Here is a 23,371-nt window from a genome sequence, read left to right as displayed (position 1 = left end):
TTGCATCATGTGAATGAATCTCTAGAAAATAAAATTGCAACAACTGTCACAGCCATAAGCAGTCTTATTTCTCTATCACATATTGATGACTTGTAGAAGCTCCCTGTCTGGTGACAGCATAGCACCTTTTTCTCTGTGGATATCACTAATCAGGTTCATTCATAGAAACTAGGTATTTAAATTCCTAAAAATTGGTATAAATCTAAGATGAATAAAGATATTCACAACTCCTACTACTTTTTGTTTCAAATAATTGCAGTATATACAAATAAAGGTATGCCCTTTTGTGTGTGTGTGTGTGTGTGTGTGTGTGTGTGTGTGTGTGTGTGTGTGTGTGTGTGTGTGTGTGTGTGTGTGTGTGTGTGTGGTTTGTGTGTGTGTTGTGTGTGTGAGTGTGTGTGTGAGTGTGTGTGTGAGTGTGTGGGAGTGTGTGGCAGTGTGTGTGGCAGTGTGTGTGGGAGTGTGTGTGGGAGTGTGTGTAGGAGTGTGAGTGGAGTGTGAGTGTGAGTGTGAGTGTGCCTGTGAGTGTGAGTGCGTGTGCGCATCTGTGTTTGTTTATATGTCCCTTATTTCTAAATGGAAAGCTTCTTATTAAGTCTATATGATATGAAAATAATTATTCCAGCATGCAGTTGTCTTAAACTGGGGTTTCACGATCAGCAGATGGCAATTTGCAAGTTATGCGTCCAGGTGAAGAATCATGAGCATTTTGTTTTAATAAGGGTGTTAGTGGTCTGCTTGAAGGCTCAATTGAATTAGCATTTTGGCTAGTCACTTCTGGGTCTGGTGTGGCTACTGGTGATGGTCGTGTAGGAGTTGCCAAAACTAAGGGTGATGTTTCAGCATCATCTGAAGGGAAGCTTAGTGGGCCATCATGAGAGCCTAGGGCACGGTGGAGTTTATACTTAAGGCGGCGTAGCTTCTCCATGGAGTTGGAGGAGAATTGCTCTGCAAGGGTGACGTGTTTCATTCCCGCCACTGCACCTGGTAAATCTGGTAAGGATGCCTGAGGAATTTCTCCATCCTTGAGATTATCTTGCTGTGGAGTGTCAGGACTTGAGGCATCTGGGTCATGAAGCCCACGACCCAGATTAAGTGACTGGGGTCGACTACGACGCAGTGGAGAAGAATTATTTGACACTGAAATCTGTTAACAAGATATTATTAAAATTTAAATTAAACACATGTGCAAACAGACAACCAAATGATGATTATTCATTGCAATTTCTTGTCTAAAACAATGTTTTAGCACCATAATCTTTACTGCTAACTCTGATCATCTTTTAAAACATCTTATTGTAACTTGCCTGAAAGCTAAAACATGCAAAATCATATACAAACCCTTCCTATAGGTGAAGACTCTCTGCCTTCATTCCTAAGAGTTGGCATCCCTAATGGTTTGTCACTTGTGCTGTGTTTAGGTGAGGTGGAGGTTGAGGAACAACGTAATGAAGAAGCTCTGGAAGAGGAACGACAGGACTTATAATCCAATATTGTAGTTTTGTTTGACTTAAAACACTTAAACAATAAATGTTATTCTCTGTAATGCAATAATCTTCTATACCCAATCAATGTAGATCAGATACACTAAGTTGACAAATTTACATATAATAAAAGCTATGAAGCCAACAACAATAGCAATGATAATGATCATAACAATGAAGTATTTTTTGTGGATTACCTGGAAAGTGACACATTGTTTGGCTTATATGGGGAGAAGCTGGAGGCATGGGAAGGTGCAGTGGATTCAACATCTGAGGTTGGTGCCGTTACAACACGATGGGAGAGAAGTGGTGACGACTGCAGGAACATTACATCCATCTCCTCCCCTCCATTAACCACAGAGCTCTCTCCTTCACCAGTCTCTCCTGTGAGATGATAAAAAGGGTTATATATTAAATCATAATTCATAATACAAAAATTTATTATTAGATCATAAATGTCCTCATCAACTCATCACATATTTCCACTTTTACCTGTATATCATAGATATATGAACATACATGAAAAATTATACACTGCTCTGTAATGCTAATGATATAATGATATTTAAGGTAATTGCTTCAGACTCCCTCCTAATTGTTTATCTGTATCAGGGTCATTACCAAGATAAATTCAGTAGGGGTACCTTTGAATGCGGTGAGGGCATTCTGGTGCCCCCCCCCCTGCTATATATATACACATATCTGGCATATGTACACACACACACACACACACACACACCATACACACGCATACACACGCAAAACACACACATATGACCACACACATCACAATCACAAGCACATACACATCACAAAACATCACACACACAAAAACATACACAAAAACAACACAATCCCCCTCTATATATATACACATATCTGGACATAGTCACACACACACACACACACACACATACACAAACAACACCACACAAAACACATACACAACAAACCACAAAACACACACACAAACAAACACACAAACACACACAACAAAACACACACATCACACACCACCCCTAAAATACACATCACTGCAAACACACACACACACACACACACAAAAAACAAACATGTACACACACGCATGCACCCATGCACACACACACACACACACACATACACACACACACACACACACACACACACACACACACACACATGCACACACACATTTACATAACTACAGCTTCTGTAATTCAATGAACAGTGCCTGGAAAGAGGAAATAATCTCTAATTATTCATACAATCTGCATTGTTTGTTACAAAAGCTGTGTGCAGTGGATGCCAAGAAATAATCGCTAATTATTCATACAATCTGCATTGTTTGTTCCAAAAGCTGTGTGCAGTGGATGCCAAGCAAAATCTGTGGTGATTATGTACACAAAATACAAACCTTTTATACTTACTGTCATAAACTGGAAATTTCAAAAACAAATACAGCAGCATTTCATACATGGTAACTGAACATTCATTTTTACAATTATATACAATACAACTGGCTGCATAAATCAGCAAAGCTTATTTTCAACAGCATATAAAGCTAGCTGTTGTTACCAAAGCCTTTTATTATTAATATTGTGATCAACAATGACAAAATACAATGGTACATGAGCAACACAATATTCAGTGTCTGATGATTATGACTGATGGTGATGATGATATAAAAGGTTATAACATAATTGTTTGTGAAAGTAACACTGTCATAATTGTGTTTTTTTTTTTTTTCTAGTGCTTGGATGTATCTTCATATCAATTCATTGCAGTTATGTGTTTATTAATAATACTAGAATGTAGGTCAAGTACATTGCTTTTCTCTGTCTGTGGAGGAAATAAATCTAAGTGATGTGAGAGACAATGATCATCTAATGACAGGACTGAAACGTGTAGAATTGTATTAATAGAAGAAGAAAAGGAGTAACACCTTTGCAAATCTCAAATCATAATAGGTTTGGTCATAATGTCCTCTATATCAGACCCAGCTATCTACTTACTTTGTCAAATGGGTGAGTATGTAGGTGATCGTGGATAGTGAAGTGGGCCCACCAGGTTGGTCTGCACGATGAGCCTCACACTGTCACCATCACCCATCTCATCGCCACTGTCTAAAGGGTTAGTTTAACATATAAGTCTATCTAACACTTATTTTCATGTTAGTTTGGCCAGGCTTCCAATTGCTTTCTTCTTCATCAAATGCTTCTATACTCAACTTTTTTTTTCATGTTCTTGGGAGATTATTCTCCTTAGTCTGCATGAGCAATATATATTGTAATTATTTAAGTGTTGGTGCCTTTTAAAGTATATAATTGAATAGAAGGACAAATTCTAGTATCTGGACAATATTAACAATTTAAAAAAATATAGTCTGGAGATAAATGGTATGCAATTCATTTGATGAAGACTTTTTGAAAGACTACCTATTTCTTTTCATTAGGTGGATGTTTTCTAGTCAGACGTTCATAACATTTCTCTTATTACTTTACAGGATGCATAATGACAAAGCAAAACATACAACATATCTATCAGCAATGTATGCAAGAAAGGATGTTTGTTCATATTATCTATAAAAAGATGTTGATGAGATGAAATGAAATATTATAAGATAGTATATGATAGTATTAACATCCTCATCAAATTCCTTGATCCATTTCATTGTCATGAGGAAAACAGATATCAATAATATGAAAACGTGTTGGTTGTTAGCCCCGATATTGTATGATGAATAACATGGAATGGGATTGGTATGATACATAGACAGTCATGACCAAAGATGGAGACAGACACAAACACATGTACATGAATAGACACACAAGCACAAAAACACAGATGATGGGGAAAACATATGAAACTTTCACATACCCCCTTCATGGAAAAGTAATGAATTGACAGTGGCTACTTTTTCCTTTATATATATTTCTTCCTTTATACAAAAAGACAAGGATCTCTATGTTATCTACAGAAGCATGAAATGACTGTATAGGAGATGAAAGTATATATACAGTAATTCAAAATTCCCCATTGGAAACAGTGATCCTATACAACACTTATATGTATGTATATTTTGCTCTATAACAGGGGTCAGCAACTTACTTTTCCACAGGCCAGCTGCAGCTCACAACTCATAATCATCTGGCATGAAGTCATCTTACCTAAGCCAAGTGCACTGCTTCAAGTTGGGAAACTTTAAAGCAACAAACTAATTGTTGTTTGTACTTAGAAGTAATACCATTCCTACTTTGGTATGCTTTATTATCATCATTTCCATGCACTAATTGTACCTATAAATGTGGCTACTCTATCACATTTATGAAATCTGGTCTATATGTGAAAAGGATTGCCAATCTCTGCTCAATGATGAAAAAAGGAATTACCATGATATAAATATCTTGACTGACTTGTGACTTGGGAATTAACTCATTTTCAGAATTAATAACTTGACCCCCCCCCCTGCAATAAATGGTGTTGTGTTAAAAACCGTGTGTGTGTGTGTGTGTGTGTGTGTGTGTGTGTGTGTGTGTGTGTGTGTGTGTGTGTGTGTGTGTGTGTGTGTGTGTGTGTGTGTGTGTGGTGTGTGTGTGTGTGTGTGTGTGTGTGTGTGTGTGTGTGTGTGTGGTGTTGTGTGTGTGTGTGGTGTGTGTGTGTGTGTGTGTTGTGTGTGGTGTGTGTGTGGTGTGTTGTGTGTGTGGTGTGTGTGTGTTTATAGGTGTGTGTTTGTTGTTGTTTGATGTGTGTGTTTGTGTGTGTGTGTGTGTGGTGTCGTGTGTTGTGTGTGTTGTGTGTGTGTGTGTTGTGTGTGTTGGTGTGTGTGTGTGTGTTGTCCATGAGATGTCATATACTTGATATGTGCCTGAATACAGGTGCTAGTCACTTAATGTAAATGTGTACTGGCTGATATGTATACGCAACACTTGTAGCTCTTGATTACATATAAGTTCCAAAAACATAGATATTTTTGCATTTCTCATAAAATGCTTATTACAGTATAAACTACAGTCTACATGCACATATTCCACAATCAGACTTGGATTAGTTTCATTGCTAAAGAACTGGAATGTGCAACAGTGATAATGGTAATAACCACACACACACACACAAACACACACATATATACATATACACACACACATTGTGTGTGTGTGTGTGTGTGTGTGTGTGTGTGTGTGTGTGTGTGTGTGTGTGTGTGTGTGTGTGTGTGTGTGTGTGTGTGTGTGTGTGTGCATGCACCTATATGTATAACATATATTTATATTTATATATATATAAATATATATATATATATATATATATATATATTATATATATATATATATATATATACATATATATATATATTATACACATATACATGTACACACACAAACACACACACACACACACACACACACACACACACACACACACACACACACACACACACACACACACACACACACACACACACACACACACATATATATATATGTATGTATATATATATATATATATATATATATATATATATATATATATATATATATATATTTGCAGGATTAGTTAATGTGTAGAGCTTTGGTTCATGCAGTGTGATGAGGTGTGGAAAGTGATTTCACACATACACAGCTCTGATTGGCTGCAGCATCAATCATCAGCCCAAGCACAATCTCAGTCTAAACTTGCTCAACTTCAGACAAGTGACAACTGACCTGATGTTATTGTTGAGAGATGGGAGGCTGTGGGTGCGAGGTCAGCCTTTTCTTGCTCTTCAAGCACATCTTCACAGGCTTCCTCATTTAGGGTTTGCAATGCACCAAAGATCATCTGCTCTTCCATGGTCACCTACAGCAGAAAGGGTCATTTGTCAAAGATTGTTCCTCTTCATGTAAGATTTTTAGGTGCCTTTAGTTAAAGTATTCATATATCAATTCATGCATTCATTTTAATGAAAAGGGACATCATGATACAATAAAGTACGATCAACATAAAAAGTACAGCTAAGTCATAACCTTATCCATGTGATTTGACAGTCTGAAAATAAATGTACTGTATATGGTAGAGATTTGTGACCCAATGAAAAAAAAAAAATTATACAATGTCAAACATAGGATGCTTAAAAGAAACACATTACTGCATATATTATATTCTCTCTCACTCCAGCATGTGAGCATATTTACCATAATTTTGTACCATTTTTTAGTGTTTAGTGTATGTTAGGTCTTCTGTGTCAGTAATATGTTATTACTGATTGAGGAAAGTAGTCAATGAGAATTACAAACACACAAACAGAACAATGTTAGGTTTGTAAAAACACAAACATTAAATGGAGCAAGAAAGTAAAGCACGTATGTGAAATTACAAACGTCATGTTCAAACCATCATATTATATTAGAGTTTTATTTAAGAGTTTCATAAAAAAATCATATTCATATTAAACATATGATGGTGTGAATTAGAAGTAAGAATTTGCATGAATTTAATGCATTTTGTAATTGTATTTCTATATGAATAATTTCCTGTTTCCTAATAGGTTTCAGAAAGTTTCAACAATCTTAGCTGCAACTGTCCTATAGTAAATCTGATAATTTACGGTTTTAATAAATTCATCAGTACCTTTCTATATTCATTCATCCTTTTCTATCTTTAAATCTATATTTCAACAAAACCTTGAATTCCTTTACAACAATACAAGCTAATTTCAGTTCCTATACACAAGCTAAATACTGATACTTTCCATACCTCAATGTATTTCACATATCAGAAGTTTGTTCTGAGTTAAAGGCCAGTATGCTGATATTACTACTTTGTCATTTCATAAATGTTCTAGGAATTTCTATTAAAATAGTCTATAAATAAATATGCCCAACTTTAATAACAAAATGTTACCTCATCACTGCACAAACATTCCAAAACCTTATTTTCTTTTCCATTTCTTTCTTATTTCAAATGGTGTATATATATATATATATATATATATATATATATATATATATATATATATATATATATATATATATATATATATATATATATATTTTTTTTTTTTTTTTTTTTTAACTGTATGATTTAAATATACCAGTTCCATATCAAATAGATTGGCAAAATGTGGTTTGATATTAGAAATATCATTATGACACACCAGTCTTTTCTTCTAGAATGTCAGGAATAATACTTCCTTCCCCAATTTGTATTTGAGACCATTTTTCCATTTCTTATTATTTGCTTTCCCAGGGCTACTGTAATTTCATATTTTTCACAAAATAAAATAATATTCAGAACAGTGTAGTGTAATTTTTGTCACCATTGTTTATAGTAACAACTATTGTGTATTCTAAGCTGCACTAAAACTTATAAAAATGGAATAAAGAAATGAAAGAACAAAAAACATATCAATAATTTATGGGTATGGATTTTTTTTTTATAAATACAATAAACAATGTTATTTAAATATCAGCACCACAATTACTCCTCACTTTACTCTCCTCCATACTGTTGAAATCCATTTCAATATATATATATTTTTTTTCTCAATACTTTTCATTGACACAGGGGGAAAAAAAATGCAAGCTTTTGTTGCCAAGGGATTTGGGCAATCTTGTCTTATGACTATGATTTGTAATCTTTTACCTGCTCTATGATTATTTTGGGAACATTGGGATTAATGATGGTCTCCTCATCATCAAAATCTTGTGTCTGTTGGTCCTCAGATACTTCTGATGTACAGCCAGCACTGCGAGATCTGATGGACGATTTGGGGGATTTTCGTGGCGATGCCTGATAAAGGATGCAACGAAAAAATAGGATACTTGGGGGTGGGGAAAAGGAGGGTTCTCAACATACGATTAAAAGAAAATAAATAAATAATAAAATGAAGAGTGAAAGACATCATAAAAAAAATGGGATGTAAATGGTAAATGAGTAAAAATCATAAGGCATCCCCCCGTATTTACAAATTTTATTATCAGAGCTACTGAATAAACTCCTTCATGCTTTGTTAGTGTTATTTTTAGTTTTTGTGAACTTTAGATCATTCCGTCAGATTTCGGAATAACTGGATTATTAGTTTTATTACTATGATTATACCCAGTATATATGTATACTTCCCCTAGGTGGCAATACAACTTATCAACTTTCTCAATCTTGCACAATTCTTCTGAAAATTTCTCACTTCGTTACTTATTGTTATATATTTTCAGCAGCCCATATCACGTCATCTAGATCTTCTCCAGATTATTGTTATCATTTGATTTCACTACATTCATTTAACCTTCCTTTTTCTTACTAATTTTCCATCTAAAAATTACGGGTTTGAAATTCATATAATTTTTCTTTCATGGTTTTTAAAAAAGGGAAAGGGGAGAAAGGAAGAAAGATTGATATGAAGACAATGAATCATAATAATAGAACAAAATGTACATGTATTTATGTATCTTAATTGGTGTATCCAGAAAAAAAAATCAGATGAGGTTCCTGCGGAACTATTCCAGAGGAAAAGGAAGGTGAGGGGAGGTGGAAATAGAAAAAGGGAGTAAGAAGAAGAGAAAAGAACTAAACGAGAGGGAGGAAAAACAAGAAAAAAACTGATATCAGAGTGAGTCAATAAGTCACTGCAAGTGAGAGTATGAGAGAGAGAGAGAGAGAGAGAGAGAGGAGAGAAGGAGAGGGAAGAGAGGGGATGAGAGAGAGAGAGAGAGAGAGAGAGGGGAGAGAGAAAGAGAGGAGGAGAGAGGGGAGAGAAGAGAGAGAGAGAGGGGAGAGAGAGGGGAGAGAGAGGGGGAGAGAGAGAGAGAGGGAGAGGAGGGGAGAGAGGAGAGGAGAGGAGAGGAGAGGAGAGGAGAGGAGAGGAGAGAGAGAGAAAGAGAGAGAAAGGAGGAGAGAGAGAGAGAGAGGGAGGGAGAGAGAGAGAGAGAGAGAGAGAGAGTAGAGGAGAGAGAGAGAGAGAGAGAGGAGAGAAGAGAGGAGGAGTAGAGAGAGAGGAGAGAGAGAGAGGAGAGAAGAGATGAGAGAGAGAGAGAGAGAGAGAGAGAGAGAAGGAGAGAGAGAGAAGAGGAGAGGGAGAGGGAGAGAGAGAGAGGAGAGAGATTGAGAGAGAGAGAGAGAGAGAGAGAGAGAGAGAGAGAGAGAGAGATAGAGAGAGAGAGAGAGAGAGAGAGAAGAGAGAGCAAGGAGGTGAAAGGGAGAGAGAAGAGAGATGGGGGGAGGAGAGAAAGCGAGAGAGAGAGAGAGAAGAGAGAGAGAGAGGAAAAGAGAGAGAGGGGAGAGAGAAAGAGAGGAGGAGAGGGAGAGAGAGAGAAGAAGAAGATGAGAGAGAGAGAAAGAGGAAAAAGGAGGGGAGAGAGAAAAGAGAGTTTGAGAGAGAAGGGGTTAGAGGAAGAGAGAGGAGGGGAAAAAGAGAGAGGAGACCCAGAGAGAGAATTGAGAAAAGGGGGAGGGGAGGAGAGAGAGAAGGGGGAAAAGAGAGGGGGAAAGAAGGGGGAGAGGGAAAAGGGGAGAAGGGGGGTTAGAGAGGGGAGAGAAACCGGGAGAGGGGAGAGAAGAAGAGAGAAGGGGAGGGGGGAGAGAGAGGAAAGAGAGAGGAGGAGAGAGAAAGAGAGAGGGGGGAGAAGGAGGGGGCAGAGACGAAAAGAAGAGAGAGGAGAGAGAGAAAAGAGAAAAGAGAGAGAGAGAGAGAGAGGAGAGAGAGAAAAGGGGGAGAAGGGGGGAAGAGAGAGAGAGAGAGAAGAGAGTTTTTAAAAAGGGGTTTAGGGGGAGGAGAGGAAATGTTTGGGGAGAGAGAGGGAAAAGAGAGAGAGAGAGAGAAAAAGGGGGAGAGAGAAAGGAGAAAAGAGAGAGAGAAAGGGGAGAGGGGAGAGAGGGAGAGAGGAGAGAGAGAGAGGAAAAAGAGGAGAAGAGAGAGAGGGGGAGAGGGGAGAGAGGGGAGAGAGAGAGAGTGGGGGGGGGGGGTAAGGGGGAAAAGGGGGGTTAAAAATTGAAAAGAGAGGGAAAAGGAAGAGAAAAGAGATGAGAAGGGGAGGGGGGAGAGAGGAGAAGAAGAAGGGGGAGAGAGAGGGGAGAGAGAGAAAAGAGGGGAGAGGAGAGAAAGGGGAGAGAGGGGCAAAAAAGGGGGAGAGAGAGGGGAGAGAGGAGAGGGGGAGAGAGAGAGAGAGAGAGAGAAAAGAGGAGGAGAGAAAAGAGAGAGAGAGGAGAGAGAGGAGAGAGAGAGAGAAGGGGAGAGAGAGAAGAGAGGAGGAGAGAAAAAGAGAAGAGAGAGAAAAGAGGGGAGAGAGGAGAGAGAGATGGGGGAGAAAAAGAGAGAGGGGCGGGAGAGAGAGAGGAAGGGAGAGAGAGAGAGAGGGGAAAAGAGAGAGAAAGAAGAGAGAGAAAGAGAGAGAGAGAGAGAAAGAGAGGAGAGAGTTTAAAAAAGAGAAGAGAAAAGAGAAGTTTAAAAGGAAAAGAGGGGGGGAAAGAGAGGTAAAAGAGGGGGGAGAGGAGGGAGAAAAGGGAGAGAAAGGGGGAGAGGGGAAAAAGAGAGAGAGAAAAAGAGGGAGAAAAAGAGAAAAAGAGGGAGGGGGGAGAGGGGTTTTTTAGGGGGAGAGAAAAAGGGGAGAGAGAGAGAGAGAGAGAGAAGGGGAGAGGGAGAAAGAGAGGGGAATTAAAAAAAGAAGAGCGGGGAAAGAGAGGAGAGAGAGAGGGGAAAGAGGAGAGAGAGAGGGGAAAGATTTTGAGAGGAGAAGAGAGGGAGGAAAAAAGAGGAAAGAGAAAAAAAGGGGAGAGAGGGAGAGAGAGAAAGATGGAGACGAAGGGGAGAATGAGAGAGAAGGGGAGGAAAGAAAAGGAAGAAGGGGGAAACAGGAGAGAGAGGAGAGAAAGGCGAGAGAGAGGTTGAAAAGAGAGAGAGTTAGAAAAAGGGGAGAGAAGAGAGAGAGAGAGAAAAAGGAGAGAGAGAAAAGAGAGAGAGAGAGAGAAAAAGAGGGAGAGGGGGAGTTAGAAAGAGAGAGAGAGAGAGTTAGAAAGAGAGAGAGAGAGAGAGAGAGGGGAGCGAGAGAGAGGAGAGAGAAGAGAGAGAGGGGAGAGAGAGAGAAAAGAAAGAGAGGAGAGAAGAGAGAGAGGGAGAGAGAGAGGGGGAGGGGAGAGAGAGAGAGAGAGAGAGTTAGAAAAAGAGGGAAAGAGAGAGAGAGAGGAGGAAAAGAGAGAGAGAGAGAGAGAGAGAAGAAAGGAGGGGAGAGGAGAGAGAGAGAAGAGGGAGGGGATGAGAGACAGTGAGAGAGGAAGATGAGATGCAGGAGAAAAAGGAGAGAAATAATAGGTGGGAGATGAGGGGAAGGAAGAAAATGGAAGAGGGAGAGAAAAAAACAAACAGAAATGGAAGGGAAAGAAAGGGAAATGTTATGAAGGAAAGAGAAAAAGAATGAGGAGGGGGACAAGAACAAAAAGAGTAGGGGGAGAAAAAAAAGGTCAATAGTAGGGTAAATGGAGGTAAAACAATATCATTGTCCTTTATTTTTTATTTATTTATTTTTTGTAAAAGAAGAAGAAGAAAGAAGGAGGAGGAGGTATGTGTTGGGTAGTGTGTAATATTAATTTCCAGTCAAATACATTAAAGATAGTGTTTATTTTCCATGCACAACTTAATATTTAGTATTTGTGATGGTTTGGCTAACAAGAACTCTTGTTTTAATTTTCTTCCCTCATTTCAAGCTCATCAATAATTTCATTTCATGTTCTAATCCATTTCATGAGTTGCTTCCGTAGTCATTACTGGATCATCATGAATCCATTGTCTTTATTTTATTTCAGTTCTTCACGGAAAAAATTTCAATAAAATACATGTATATCATCAGTGATCACATTATCAGTATACCATAAAAGCTGAAGTAATTTCTCCGCATTCCTTTCCTTAGATATGGGACACTTATCTTTTAAATAATCATATTTTTGCAAATATTAACGACATTGTCTCACTTCATAGTATTGACTTTTACTAGCCAACTTTGCTATACTATCAAAGACCATAACACAGGAAATAAAGTTGCCAGTTTACATTTCATGTATTTAACTGGCTGGCAATTAAGGTATGCATGGTAATCATACCTATTGTTATCTGCCTGCATTTCAGTTATGGACAATGTTAAAAAAACAAAGATTTTACACCAGTTTCCTCCTTGTCATTGCATGCAATGCAGCTTTAATGGAAAACAATGTGGTTGCAAAAGCCTTTACAAGTGTTTTATAAATCATCCTCATTTTAGTCTTTGGACAAAAGCAAGCTTTGTTATCATGATAAAGAAGTTAATGAGAAAAAATACAAAAAATAAGATACTCCTGAGTAAAATTAAGAAAGAACACATTTTCACTTGGTACCCTAAGACCATTTCACTGCATATTACACAGTAGGATTTCAAACTTCACAAACTTTCTAATTTTTTGTTCATTTAATCTTCATTCCACATGGCTTGTCTTTCCATGTGAAAGGTAAATATCCTGTCCATAGAGGAGGGTGATAAGTAGTCTCAATTGAGTATTACCAAATGCAAATGGACATGATCATTATTGCAAAACCTTTAGGACAAAGTCTGGAGGAAAACAAACTCAAAATAATGTTTTATTTTTAACTGCTGGCATTACTTTCAATGACTAAAACTAAACAATAGGATAAAAAATCGAAGTATAAAATGAATTACTAATCAAATAATATATATTAATCACAATGAGAATGTATGGAATGATATAATTACAGCAAATATCACAGCTATTGTGAATAAAATTATGGTAACAATTGGTAACAAGAGACAAGTTGGTATAAACAATGCTTCACATACAAAATACAAACACAGAAACAACACTTCTCAGGAAATACTTCTTGTGAACTGATTTAGAAAATTAAATCTTATAATCACATAAATGCATAAGCATCTAGACTTCAACAATGATCCCATACATATTATACAATCACAAATAAAAAAGGAGTTTGTAAACTTCATTATCACATTATTGATATGATGTTGCCATCATCTTTGTGAACTTAACATTTGGATTTGAAAAGGAATCCAGCAGAAATTAATACAGCACGATGAACGCTGGTCCCTCGCTGAGCCCAGATGAACCTCGTATGTAGTCTGTGCAGAACCCAAGTGGCTTGCAGGATCTCGCAAGGAGTCCAAGGAAGGGGTGGAGTTCACTGGTCTCCTGACTGACCTCTCGTCCGCTCACCATCACAGGGATTGAACACCACAACATATATAATGATTAACTTGTGAACTGTACATTGAGATCAAAACTAGTAATTCAGTTCAGATGTCTCTCGTAATGTACCGTCTTGTTTGGAAGTTTTGTCGCAGTCGAATCCACTCATACAGCAGCTTTTCATACTTGTACCACAACCACTTTCAAACATGAACACACATTTGAAGCTGAGCTTCCGGTTATTAGACCCACTACCGGTGTTGATGTTCATCTTGTCACAGCTGCCGTTGTTAGACCCACAGCTGCTTCTCTTTGACTGGTGTAAAGAGGTGATCTTCTTCAGTGTCGGATGCCTGGTACGCCTCATTGAGCGATGCCTACAAATCCAGTTTAACAAACCCTTGAGTTGTGTATGTTTTATGTATCTTTTTTTCTACCCATCACCAAGAAAGCTTGTGTTCAGGAGCATGCTGTGCTATTCTCCAATAAAGAATCTTCCAGAATACTACTCTTTTAAAAATTACTGGCACTTTAGTGCTGTAGTTGTAGAAAACCTCATAAGTATTTTTTTATTTGCTTGAGTAGAGGGAAAATTTCAGAGCTCTGTTAGACCACACCACCACCAAATTTTAGGAATTTATAAATATTTCAAGCCACACATGCAGTCTCTATAATGAATGCCAAAACACATGTTGCCATAATGTCATAAAAAATAACTATACACTTGTCTCATCTCATAATAAATTTCTTTTGTGTATAGTGTTTTTTCTGCCAGTCTTTGGAATGGTCAGATTCATCAGCAGAACGTAGTCAATACATATTTATGAGTTTAACCCTTTGCGACTTACCAATTTATGAGTTAATTCAAGCATCTTTCACAACTAATCATAAACAAATAAACATCAAGCATTTCCCACTAGAGTACTGCATCTACCTTTGGTCAGAAATATATACAAGCCTCAACTCTTAACAAATCATGCAAGTAAACACATGCAGCAATGCCCAGCTTGCAGGTATCCTTAGCAGCTTAAGAAGTCTCACTCTTTACAGAATACCAACGTACAAGGCTGGTCACCTCTGTGCGTCCATGAATATATATCACGTAAAATTTTCTCTTAGTTACATTTCTCACTGAGACTCTTTTAACTGCTTATACTTTTCTATTTGCTTATCATACTGAAGCTGGACTGGATTCATAAGGCCATTTTCATTATGGTACAAGAGTGAATAGTGAAAATAACTGGGGAAAGAGCAATTGGATAGGGATATACTTCATTTTTGGAGAGATCAGATTATAAATCAGAGTGACATTTTCACTTCTGATTCAAGTAAGTGCACTGGCAGCAACTGCATTAAAACAAAAAGATGAAAAACAGGTACTGAAATACTGCTAGTGAATATAAGATTATGACAATAAATAACAAGTATAAAAACAAACCAGCATAAATGTAGGCCATATTCACAATGCGGAGAATTAAATATTGACAGTAGTGGAAAACAGTGATTCAGCAACAACTTTCACATTAAAGCAAAATTAGCATGGGTATATCAATAAACAGATAGAAGGGTGAAAATAAGCATTCAGTCAACCCTTAATGAAGATGAAATGCCAGTCACTTTGCAATCTACAATGCTTACTAGCCAAAAGCAACTTTTAATTGCTTATTAAGACCTGTCAGAATATGCAGCATGTGTGATTTTCAGATATTTTGAATATAAATTTCAAATAGTTTCCTTTATTTATTTTCTTCAGTAATCACATCATTACACAATGTTTTTTTCATATATGCTGCAAATTCAACAAAGATCTTAAATAGAATGAAACTACAAAATGGTGCTCTTTGAAAAAAAAAAATTAATAAAGAAGAAAACAATGCAAAATGTCTACTAGACAATATCATTATTTCAATATATGAAGGCAAATAACTACAAGAAACACAACAAAATAACTGAGCAATAAAACAGTCTTTCCTATAAAACTAGGGAGCTGCTCCATTCCCTGTCATTAATCAACAGAATAGCATCAACATAATAAATAATACTGAGGTCAGGGACATTACTTGCAAAACAATACTTTAAAACTAGGGTAATTAACACCAATTATAAGAGGGATGAGTTCCACTACAGAATCTCATAAAAGCATTTTCTAATATAGTAATGCATCACTTTGATCTACTTGGTCCTTGAAATCCTTTTCTCTATCACCAGGTGGAGGAGCTCCCAGCTGATCTACTTTCTCAGATAATTTGGAAGAAAATAAGCAGTGTAAACAACGCTTGGTTGATGAAATGGAGCAGTAGCAGCCTTGTGTAGGGGTGACTACATCGACGTTACGTACCTGCTTTGCTAGGAGATTTTGCTTAGTAACTTTTCGGACTGATCCATGAAGGTCTTCTCTGTCCTTGTTACTGCTCATGGTGGATGACGCCCGACTTGACCCTAAAGGGAAGTCACGTGAGGTCAGAAAACGTCAAAATCAGTCATAACACAAAGTAAATGATAACCCACAAAGGACTCCCCAGAATTGGTTATCTGTATGTTATTAGCAGAAGGAGAACATTACTTAACATGATATTCATTGCAAACATACAAAATAAAAAGATTCTACTAGTTAATACAGGTCAGAAGTCACAGGTCACAAGTCTAAAAATCAGTAGTTCCTTCCACAGTAATATAAAACTATTCTCATTCTTATGAGAGAACCAATTCTCTCTAATACTTTCTAACAATTAATCATATTGGCACACTTACATCCACAACCTTACATAAAAATGATAATAATGTTAAATATTACTTTGTAAGTAACTATAATACAGAGTTAATGGTGAGTTATGAATGTTAATGATCAGTATCAGTGACAGTTAGCTAGTTAAGCTGAGGTTACCAGTCCCGTGCATAATCTATTGCCAACAGAAAAAAGGTTGCTCAGTGCAGAGGTCTCCAGGGCAATGGAAAAGAAGGAAGCATTTAGGTCCCTTTATTTTGTAATTACAGATAACAGGGAAAACTACAACTCAATTCTTTAGAATAGAGTAAGAAAAGATCATAATATGAATAATCACATGAGTGTGTGTATATATATATAAAGTAGAAAAATATGCATATACATGTAAAAGGAAGATAAGCCTATCTACAGGAAGACTACTGTACAATTAGAGCAGGACTAGAAAATATTGTAGATATCACTACAGTTTTTCTTCCAGTAATAGATATAATACCCAAAGCAAATGCAATATATTATTCATTTGGACTTCATAATACTTTCCGTTTGCTCTTAAATAACTGAGCTCCTGGGCGTTTGGTTGAACAGACAAAACATCTTAAAACATACTGTACAAGACGGAAATGAAGTCATACAAAAAGGTAATGAGCATGTCTACCAAGGTATCTATCTACATATATATATACAGACAGAGAGAGGAAATACATTATATATGAATATTACAGACACAGAGAAGAAAGGGATAAATATACAGATGAATCACCAAAATAGTCCACAAGGTGATTTGATTATATAAATATGTTGACTTCACTTTAATCTATTTAAGCTATCATTTGAATTTTAAAATTCTACACTCTGGATGAACAATACAACTCCCATACCCTAATATCTAAAGGAAGTATCACAAGCTGAGGCACATGTGCTCTTTCACACATCTCATTTGCACTTAAATAGAACTATTCTTATGTATATATCTTAGGCTGACTTGTGAACTGTAAGGTTAATCTTTTTCATAAGCTTGAGAAGCATGATAACTAAAAATTCATGGCAAATGATATAACAATTAACAAAATGTTTCCATAACTTACTGTGAAAGTTACTTTAAATTTGCAGTTAGATTTTTTTTAGTGGAACAGTCTTTCAGGTGATAAATATCAGAACAGCAGGAGGTAAACATTTACAAGAAAGTTTAATAAGGGAGATCTAATTTTTTTTTTTTTTCAAGTACTGGAATGTCATAGCAATGAAATGCAAGGTGCGAGTGCAGACAGTGAAGTAAACATAACAGAGATGCTCACACACACAGAAAAAAAACAAGGCAATTGGCAACACTGTACAAGATACCAACAAAAAAACAGCAAAGAAGTGGAGCCAGTTAGTACCACTGGTAAACAATCAACACTCGTGAAATGAGATTGGTGATGCTTATGTTAAAGGTGATTACACTACCCAACACAAACAGCACAAAGGGCTAGAGCTGGGTGACATTACCCCTTCGCATGAGAGAACCTTCACCACTGGAAGTGCTCAACAGACTACTTGGAGCCGCGTTGTCCTCTAGGTCCTGAGAATCATTCCGCTGAATGTGCGTATCAGCGAATCTGACGTTTTTAGCAATAAACTCCTCATCTGCTTCACGCTCCCTTAAGCCAAGCACCAGAACACGGAACAACTCCCAGTCTCCAAAATTCATATGCAAAACCTAAAATAGGATCAAATTTAACAATCAGATTACTATTTTTAGTTTCTATTTTATCATTATTTTTTTGGGGGAGAAAGGGGGATGGAAACTGGATATCATCTTTAAATATCAATATTTCTGAACAAATCTTTTAATTAATTTTTTTATTGGAAATCATCTCTTTGTTTAATGATTTATTAACTACTACATACTCTATCAGTTCAAATAAGCCAACTCTACTGGATCTCTTACTTACCTTCTTCAGGTCATCCAGATCACAGTGCAGCAGAACTTTTCCATTGATATTATGCTCAATAAATCTTTCTTTGTAGGTTGGCAGCATGCCTGTGGAAACACCTTCAACCTTGCTGAATATCTCAAACAAACCTTCAATGGACAAGCTGGAGAGCTTCTTATCTGCAGCTTCAGGCTGAGGAAAAAATCATCAGTTAGTAAAAAGAGTAAAAATAAAAACAAAAATAATAAGAAAAAATATTACTGAAAATGTGAATAAATCCCAACAATATCCTTTTCTTCCATTCTGTATCAAAAATCGTTTAAACTATTTTATATATACAATCTAACTACTATACAACAACTAGCATAACATATCACAAAATATTGTATTTGAGGACTTTCTGAGCAACATTACTTTAAAATACATATTCAAGCAAATAATTGAAATCATAACAACTTGAACATATTTGGACTTACTGGTAAACTGGCAGTATTTGAAGCAGTGATTCATATTCATGGGAACAGGGTTGAAGTCAACTGATGGGGCTGACTGGATGGAAGGAAGGAATGGTGGACCATAACCCCACATGAGTGGATTCATGGGTGGCATGGTGGCTGTAGAGTTCTTCTGATTGCCTCTTACCTGTAGTAATTAATATATTTGTGAAGAGGGTGTTAAAAGGAAAACAAAATATGACCACACTGGAAAGAATGCAAAATCCTAAATAAGCGAGGAAAATATGTAAAAGTGTACTTTTTATCAAAGCAACATAAAGATTCCCTTAGAAATCTTATATCTACTTAAAAATAAGGCTCTTACTGGTCTCCTTGGCGTTGTAGTAACTTTACTCTGTGGGTCATACTGTTGGAAGGACCAAGGACTAGTAGGATTGGCGGTGAACTGTGGTCCCATATCATCAAATTGTGGCTGATCCTCCTTGATTACCTGAAAAGCCGTTCAAAGGTTAATAAAAGTATTAAGGCAAATAAAATATAAATATTAATGTTTGTAAGGTTTTTGTAGGGGATAAAAAATGAGGTGCTAAATTAAGTCATACCTTTCTAATGAATGGATCCAGGTTAATGGTGAATGGAAGGAAGACTTTGAGGTCTGATACATGTAAGGAACTTTTGTGCATAGAGAGAAAGATTTCAAATTTCTTTTCCTCTTTGTCCATCTCCAAGAGAGGCTCAACTTCCTTGGAGTTTGGAACCTGGTTCTTGATTCTGTAACATAAACATATGGAGTCTGTTAATAAATCCTTGTCTTGGGTAATACACACACAAAGTAAAACAGTAGATACCTTTGTTTGGCATTATAAAAAATATCACAACTCACTTTTCAAAGAGATCCTTCAGAGAGCACTTATCATCTAGGGTGTCCTCATTGGCCTCATAAAACAGGATAAGCCATGAAGCACGGTATGGCCACTGTTCAGTAATATTAATCCATGAAGCTAAGTGATACCAGTTGAAATCTATGTGGAATGCCTTTAACAACCTGCGGAATAAATTTATCTGTTATCAATTACATTAAAAAAAAGTAAATTGTATGAACATCTTTGCTGAGTACACTGGATAAAAAATCCTGAACTTTAAGGGATTTATATTACAACCTGATAAAAAGCAATAATATACAATTCACATTTTAAGTTCCTGGAGTCCATCCTACAGATATTGGAAAAAAAAAATTGGTTTTGGAAAAGATTGTTGAGTTGGATTTGTATTTGGCATCAAAACAAACAAATAAGCCAAGGTTGATTTTGGTAATCATGCATGAATTCTTTACTTGAATTTTTTGCCAGAGTCTGTGGAATGAGATACAGTCTTAGTGTTGAATCTCTAAAGCTGTCTAGTAAAATGTAGTTTTCTTACCTGCCAGTGATGTAAACAACATTCATCAACCTTCGCATTGATCTTGGATTTATGTCACTAAAGTAATCATCTGTTAATAACACCTGTGAGAGAAAAAGTTACATGTAAACATTAAAAAGCAATGTGATAATATATCATATGCATATTAGAAATTCATATACTACAAAAAAACTATCCACACATCACATAATCATACCTTTGTTAGATCCTGAGCACCTCCAACCCTATTGAGATTAGAGCCTATACTGGAAGCAACAGAATCTGATGGCCTGAGAGTTCTCCTGCTACTCTTGCTATTGTTTCTTCTAAGGTTCTGGGAAGAACTTAGACCGCTCTCTGATGACATGCGACGATTAGCAGGAATCTGTCAAAAGTAAGGAAGCAATAATAATGGGACTTGCAAAAACCTATGTTTTAGGCCATAAATCAAAAAGGGTAGCATATTGCTAAACAAGCAAAAGCATGGATTAGGTAAATATTTTGTACTGAAAGCAGCTGATATGCTGATACAGTATAAGTATATGATGCAAATGTAGAAAGCATGAATGGTGATAATAACGGATTCTTAAAATATATGAAGAATATATGTAGTGACTAAAGTTATAGGTTTGAATAAAGCAAGGCAAGACAAATCACAAGCATTACTTGACAGTGTTCTGACGTTATACTTATAATATGTATAAAACTGAAATCAATATTCAAAATTGCTTTAATTTACAAGTTTCCATAAATGAGGCTTATATCCCTTATGGTTACATTAAAAAGTCGTCAGTAATGTATAACAGCAGTAATTATACTATGTAAGGTATTTCCTTAGCTGTTCATTTAAAACAAATATCTCTTCACAAAAATGTATCTGATGAGTGATGTTCAGACTATTTTAGTGCCAGTCTATCATTTATATTATTAAAATCAGTATTGAAGTATAGACACTGGAGTATCAATAACACAATCAGTGACACAAAAATCTCTGATACTGTTCAGTACTATAATAAAACTGAACTGTATTCTATTAGAAAGCATATGCAAGTGGCTAGAACTTCTAAACTTTTACCTCAGTTAATATTCCTCTTATAATTCAATTGTGTAATGTAAGTAGATAGAAATATCCCTTTGTTACAAATCTTTTTTGCATGCTTACCTTCTATAACTGTATGTTCAAAAGCACTATATACATATTTCTCGAGTTATAAATCAAAGATGGGAACAATAAATGAAAGAAAATTTATCTTTGATAAGATTATCAAAGATAGTGTGAATTTACAAAAATAAAAAATACATTATCAGTCCAACAGAGGAAAGACTGATAAAACAAAAGACAATACAAGAATGGTTAATGAAGTGTGAAGAAACTTAACACATTTAAACATACACTGAGGAGAAAAGTTGTAGGAAAGTCAACAAAGGTTAGGGAAGTGACAGGGGAAGAGAATGGGAAAAAAAAAAAAAAAAAAAAAAAAAAAATCACATACAAAAACCCAGCCTGGATATTAAATGTAAAATAAGCAAGAATAATGTGGTAAAATAGGGAAGAGATAAGGACATAAGAGGACACTTCACTTTAAGAGATAACGTGGTAAAATACAAAGTTGCTGTCAAGACACATTACTAAAGCAAATGTGTTTGAAAATGTGAGTACTGTATGGAAAAACAAGAAATAAAAAATATATAAATAGATATATTTATAATAATAATAATAATAATAATAATAATAATAATAATAATAATAGTTGAGGCCAAATACACTGCATAACCACCAGCTGCATAAATAAAGCCACAAGGAGGTTTCAGGAGGACAAGGACCAGGGGCACGGACACAAGAATGACAGACACGGGAGGACACACAGTGGGACAAGGGGGGTACTTACGGAGAAATTGAATCCGCTTTCGCTGGATATTGCACGTTTTAACGGTATCTGGGGGGATCAAGGACTCTTAACAAGTGACAGGATAAGAGTTGAAGGCAGGGAGGAATGAAATGAAAAAGGAAAGGATAACTGAATGAATGGAGTGAAAAAAGTTGAGAGGAATGGACAGAATGAAATGAAAAAGGAATATATGACTGAATGAATGGGGTGAAAAAGGTTGAAGGGAATACTGTTTCTGAATAATGAAAAGGTGGATGAAATGAATAGTGGGTATGCAAGTCTAATAAATATATATAAAAGGGATAATACCACACTAAAGCAGGTAACACACCAGAAAGTAAGTGAGTATCCCAAACAATACTATTTGTCTAAGAAGCACAAAGCAGTCGGGTCAGGGAGGGAAGTCAGACAAGGTCACAGGTAGGTTATGCACATAGTCTACCTGTACTACTCCAACAGTGCAATGTCTGCAAATTTTTCTTATATTAAAAAAACAATAGTAAATTAAAATACTGTACCTTTTGAAAACAATACTCTATATGTATGCACATGTACACCTCTGTGTATGTATGTATATGTGTGTGTGTGTGTGTGTGTGTGTGTGTGTGTGTGTGTGTGTGTGTGTGTGTGTGTGTGTGTGTGTGTGTGTGTGTGTGTGTGTGGTGTGGTGTGTGGTGGTGGTGTGCGTGTGCGTGTGCTGTGTGCGTGTGCGTGTGCGTGTGCGTGTGCGTGCGTGTGCGTGTGCGTGTGCATGTGCGTGTGCGTGTGCGTCTACCTGTTTGTATAATTGCAAATGTCAGTGGCCTTTTCATATAATAAAGATTAAAAACCTATAACCAGGACCACATGATTTCAAAGCTTTTTATTCCCGATCCCTTACTACATTCATTCAACAGTCTGTCTGTCAGGAACAACGATGATTACAGTTCTCTTTTGATCAGTTGGTGCTTTAATAATGTCATCAATTTATGCCAAAATACTACTGAAATTAACTTATGAAATAATCTTTTACTGCAAATCAATCAACAAATTTTTTTTTTTTCAACATTCTCACACTATATACCATAAAACAATATTGTCACTAAACAATCAAACAATTCATAAAAGCTGAAACACGCTAATTTTCACTTCTTAAGCTAAATTATGAAATCTACTCACATGGCTAATGCCACCCATAGCGGAGGTTGTGGCAATGCTTACGGAGTCTGTCTCTACCTCTAACCACATGCTCTGTGATCTTCCCCTGGTCTTCTCAGCTGCCTGTATATTGAACATCAGAAAAAAAGGTCAGAATATATATCTTCACAGTTCTGTGTATGTCTAACATATTTCTTGGCAAATAATTTTGACCTCTAATGAATGCTTATCC

General features: G+C 36.4%; 1 protein-coding gene across 5 annotated transcripts in view; it reads right to left on the bottom strand.

The window, feature by feature from the left end:
• Window positions 1-488: 488 nt before the first annotated feature.
• Window positions 489-23,371, bottom strand: part of LOC119580885 (kinase D-interacting substrate of 220 kDa B-like) — a 70,750-nt gene continuing 47,867 nt past the window's right edge. For 4 of the 5 annotated variants that reach the window (XM_037929109.1, XM_037929108.1, XM_037929106.1 and 1 more), the window contains exons 17-30: window positions 23,161-23,262; window positions 22,003-22,050; window positions 20,331-20,498; window positions 20,135-20,217; window positions 19,599-19,760; window positions 19,318-19,486; window positions 19,080-19,205; window positions 18,737-18,902; window positions 18,279-18,452; window positions 17,833-18,043; window positions 15,958-16,058; window positions 6,167-6,299; window positions 3,479-3,589; window positions 1,682-1,868 (exon numbers count right to left, since the gene is read on the bottom strand). In XM_037929109.1, coding sequence (XP_037785037.1) covers window positions 18,448-18,452; window positions 18,737-18,902; window positions 19,080-19,205; window positions 19,318-19,486; window positions 19,599-19,760; window positions 20,135-20,217; window positions 20,331-20,498; window positions 22,003-22,050; window positions 23,161-23,262 — 1,029 coding nt within the window. In that variant the 3' untranslated portion in view covers window positions 1,682-1,868; window positions 3,479-3,589; window positions 6,167-6,299; ... (1 more) ...; window positions 17,833-18,043; window positions 18,279-18,447. Of the gene's footprint in view, window positions 1,148-1,341; window positions 1,460-1,681; window positions 1,869-3,478; window positions 3,590-6,166; window positions 6,300-15,957; window positions 16,059-17,832; window positions 18,044-18,278; window positions 18,453-18,736; window positions 18,903-19,079; window positions 19,206-19,317; window positions 19,487-19,598; window positions 19,761-20,134; window positions 20,218-20,330; window positions 20,499-22,002; window positions 22,051-23,160; window positions 23,263-23,371 lie in introns of those variants that run through there. The other variant, XM_037929107.1, reaches the window with a different exon arrangement.

Source organism: Penaeus monodon, chromosome 14 (assembly GCF_015228065.2).
Source record: "Penaeus monodon isolate SGIC_2016 chromosome 14, NSTDA_Pmon_1, whole genome shotgun sequence".
In the NCBI taxonomy this organism is placed as follows: Eukaryota; Metazoa; Arthropoda; class Malacostraca; order Decapoda; family Penaeidae; genus Penaeus; species Penaeus monodon.
Note: the sequence above shows the minus strand (reverse complement) of the source record. Positions and strands in the feature narration are given on the sequence as shown.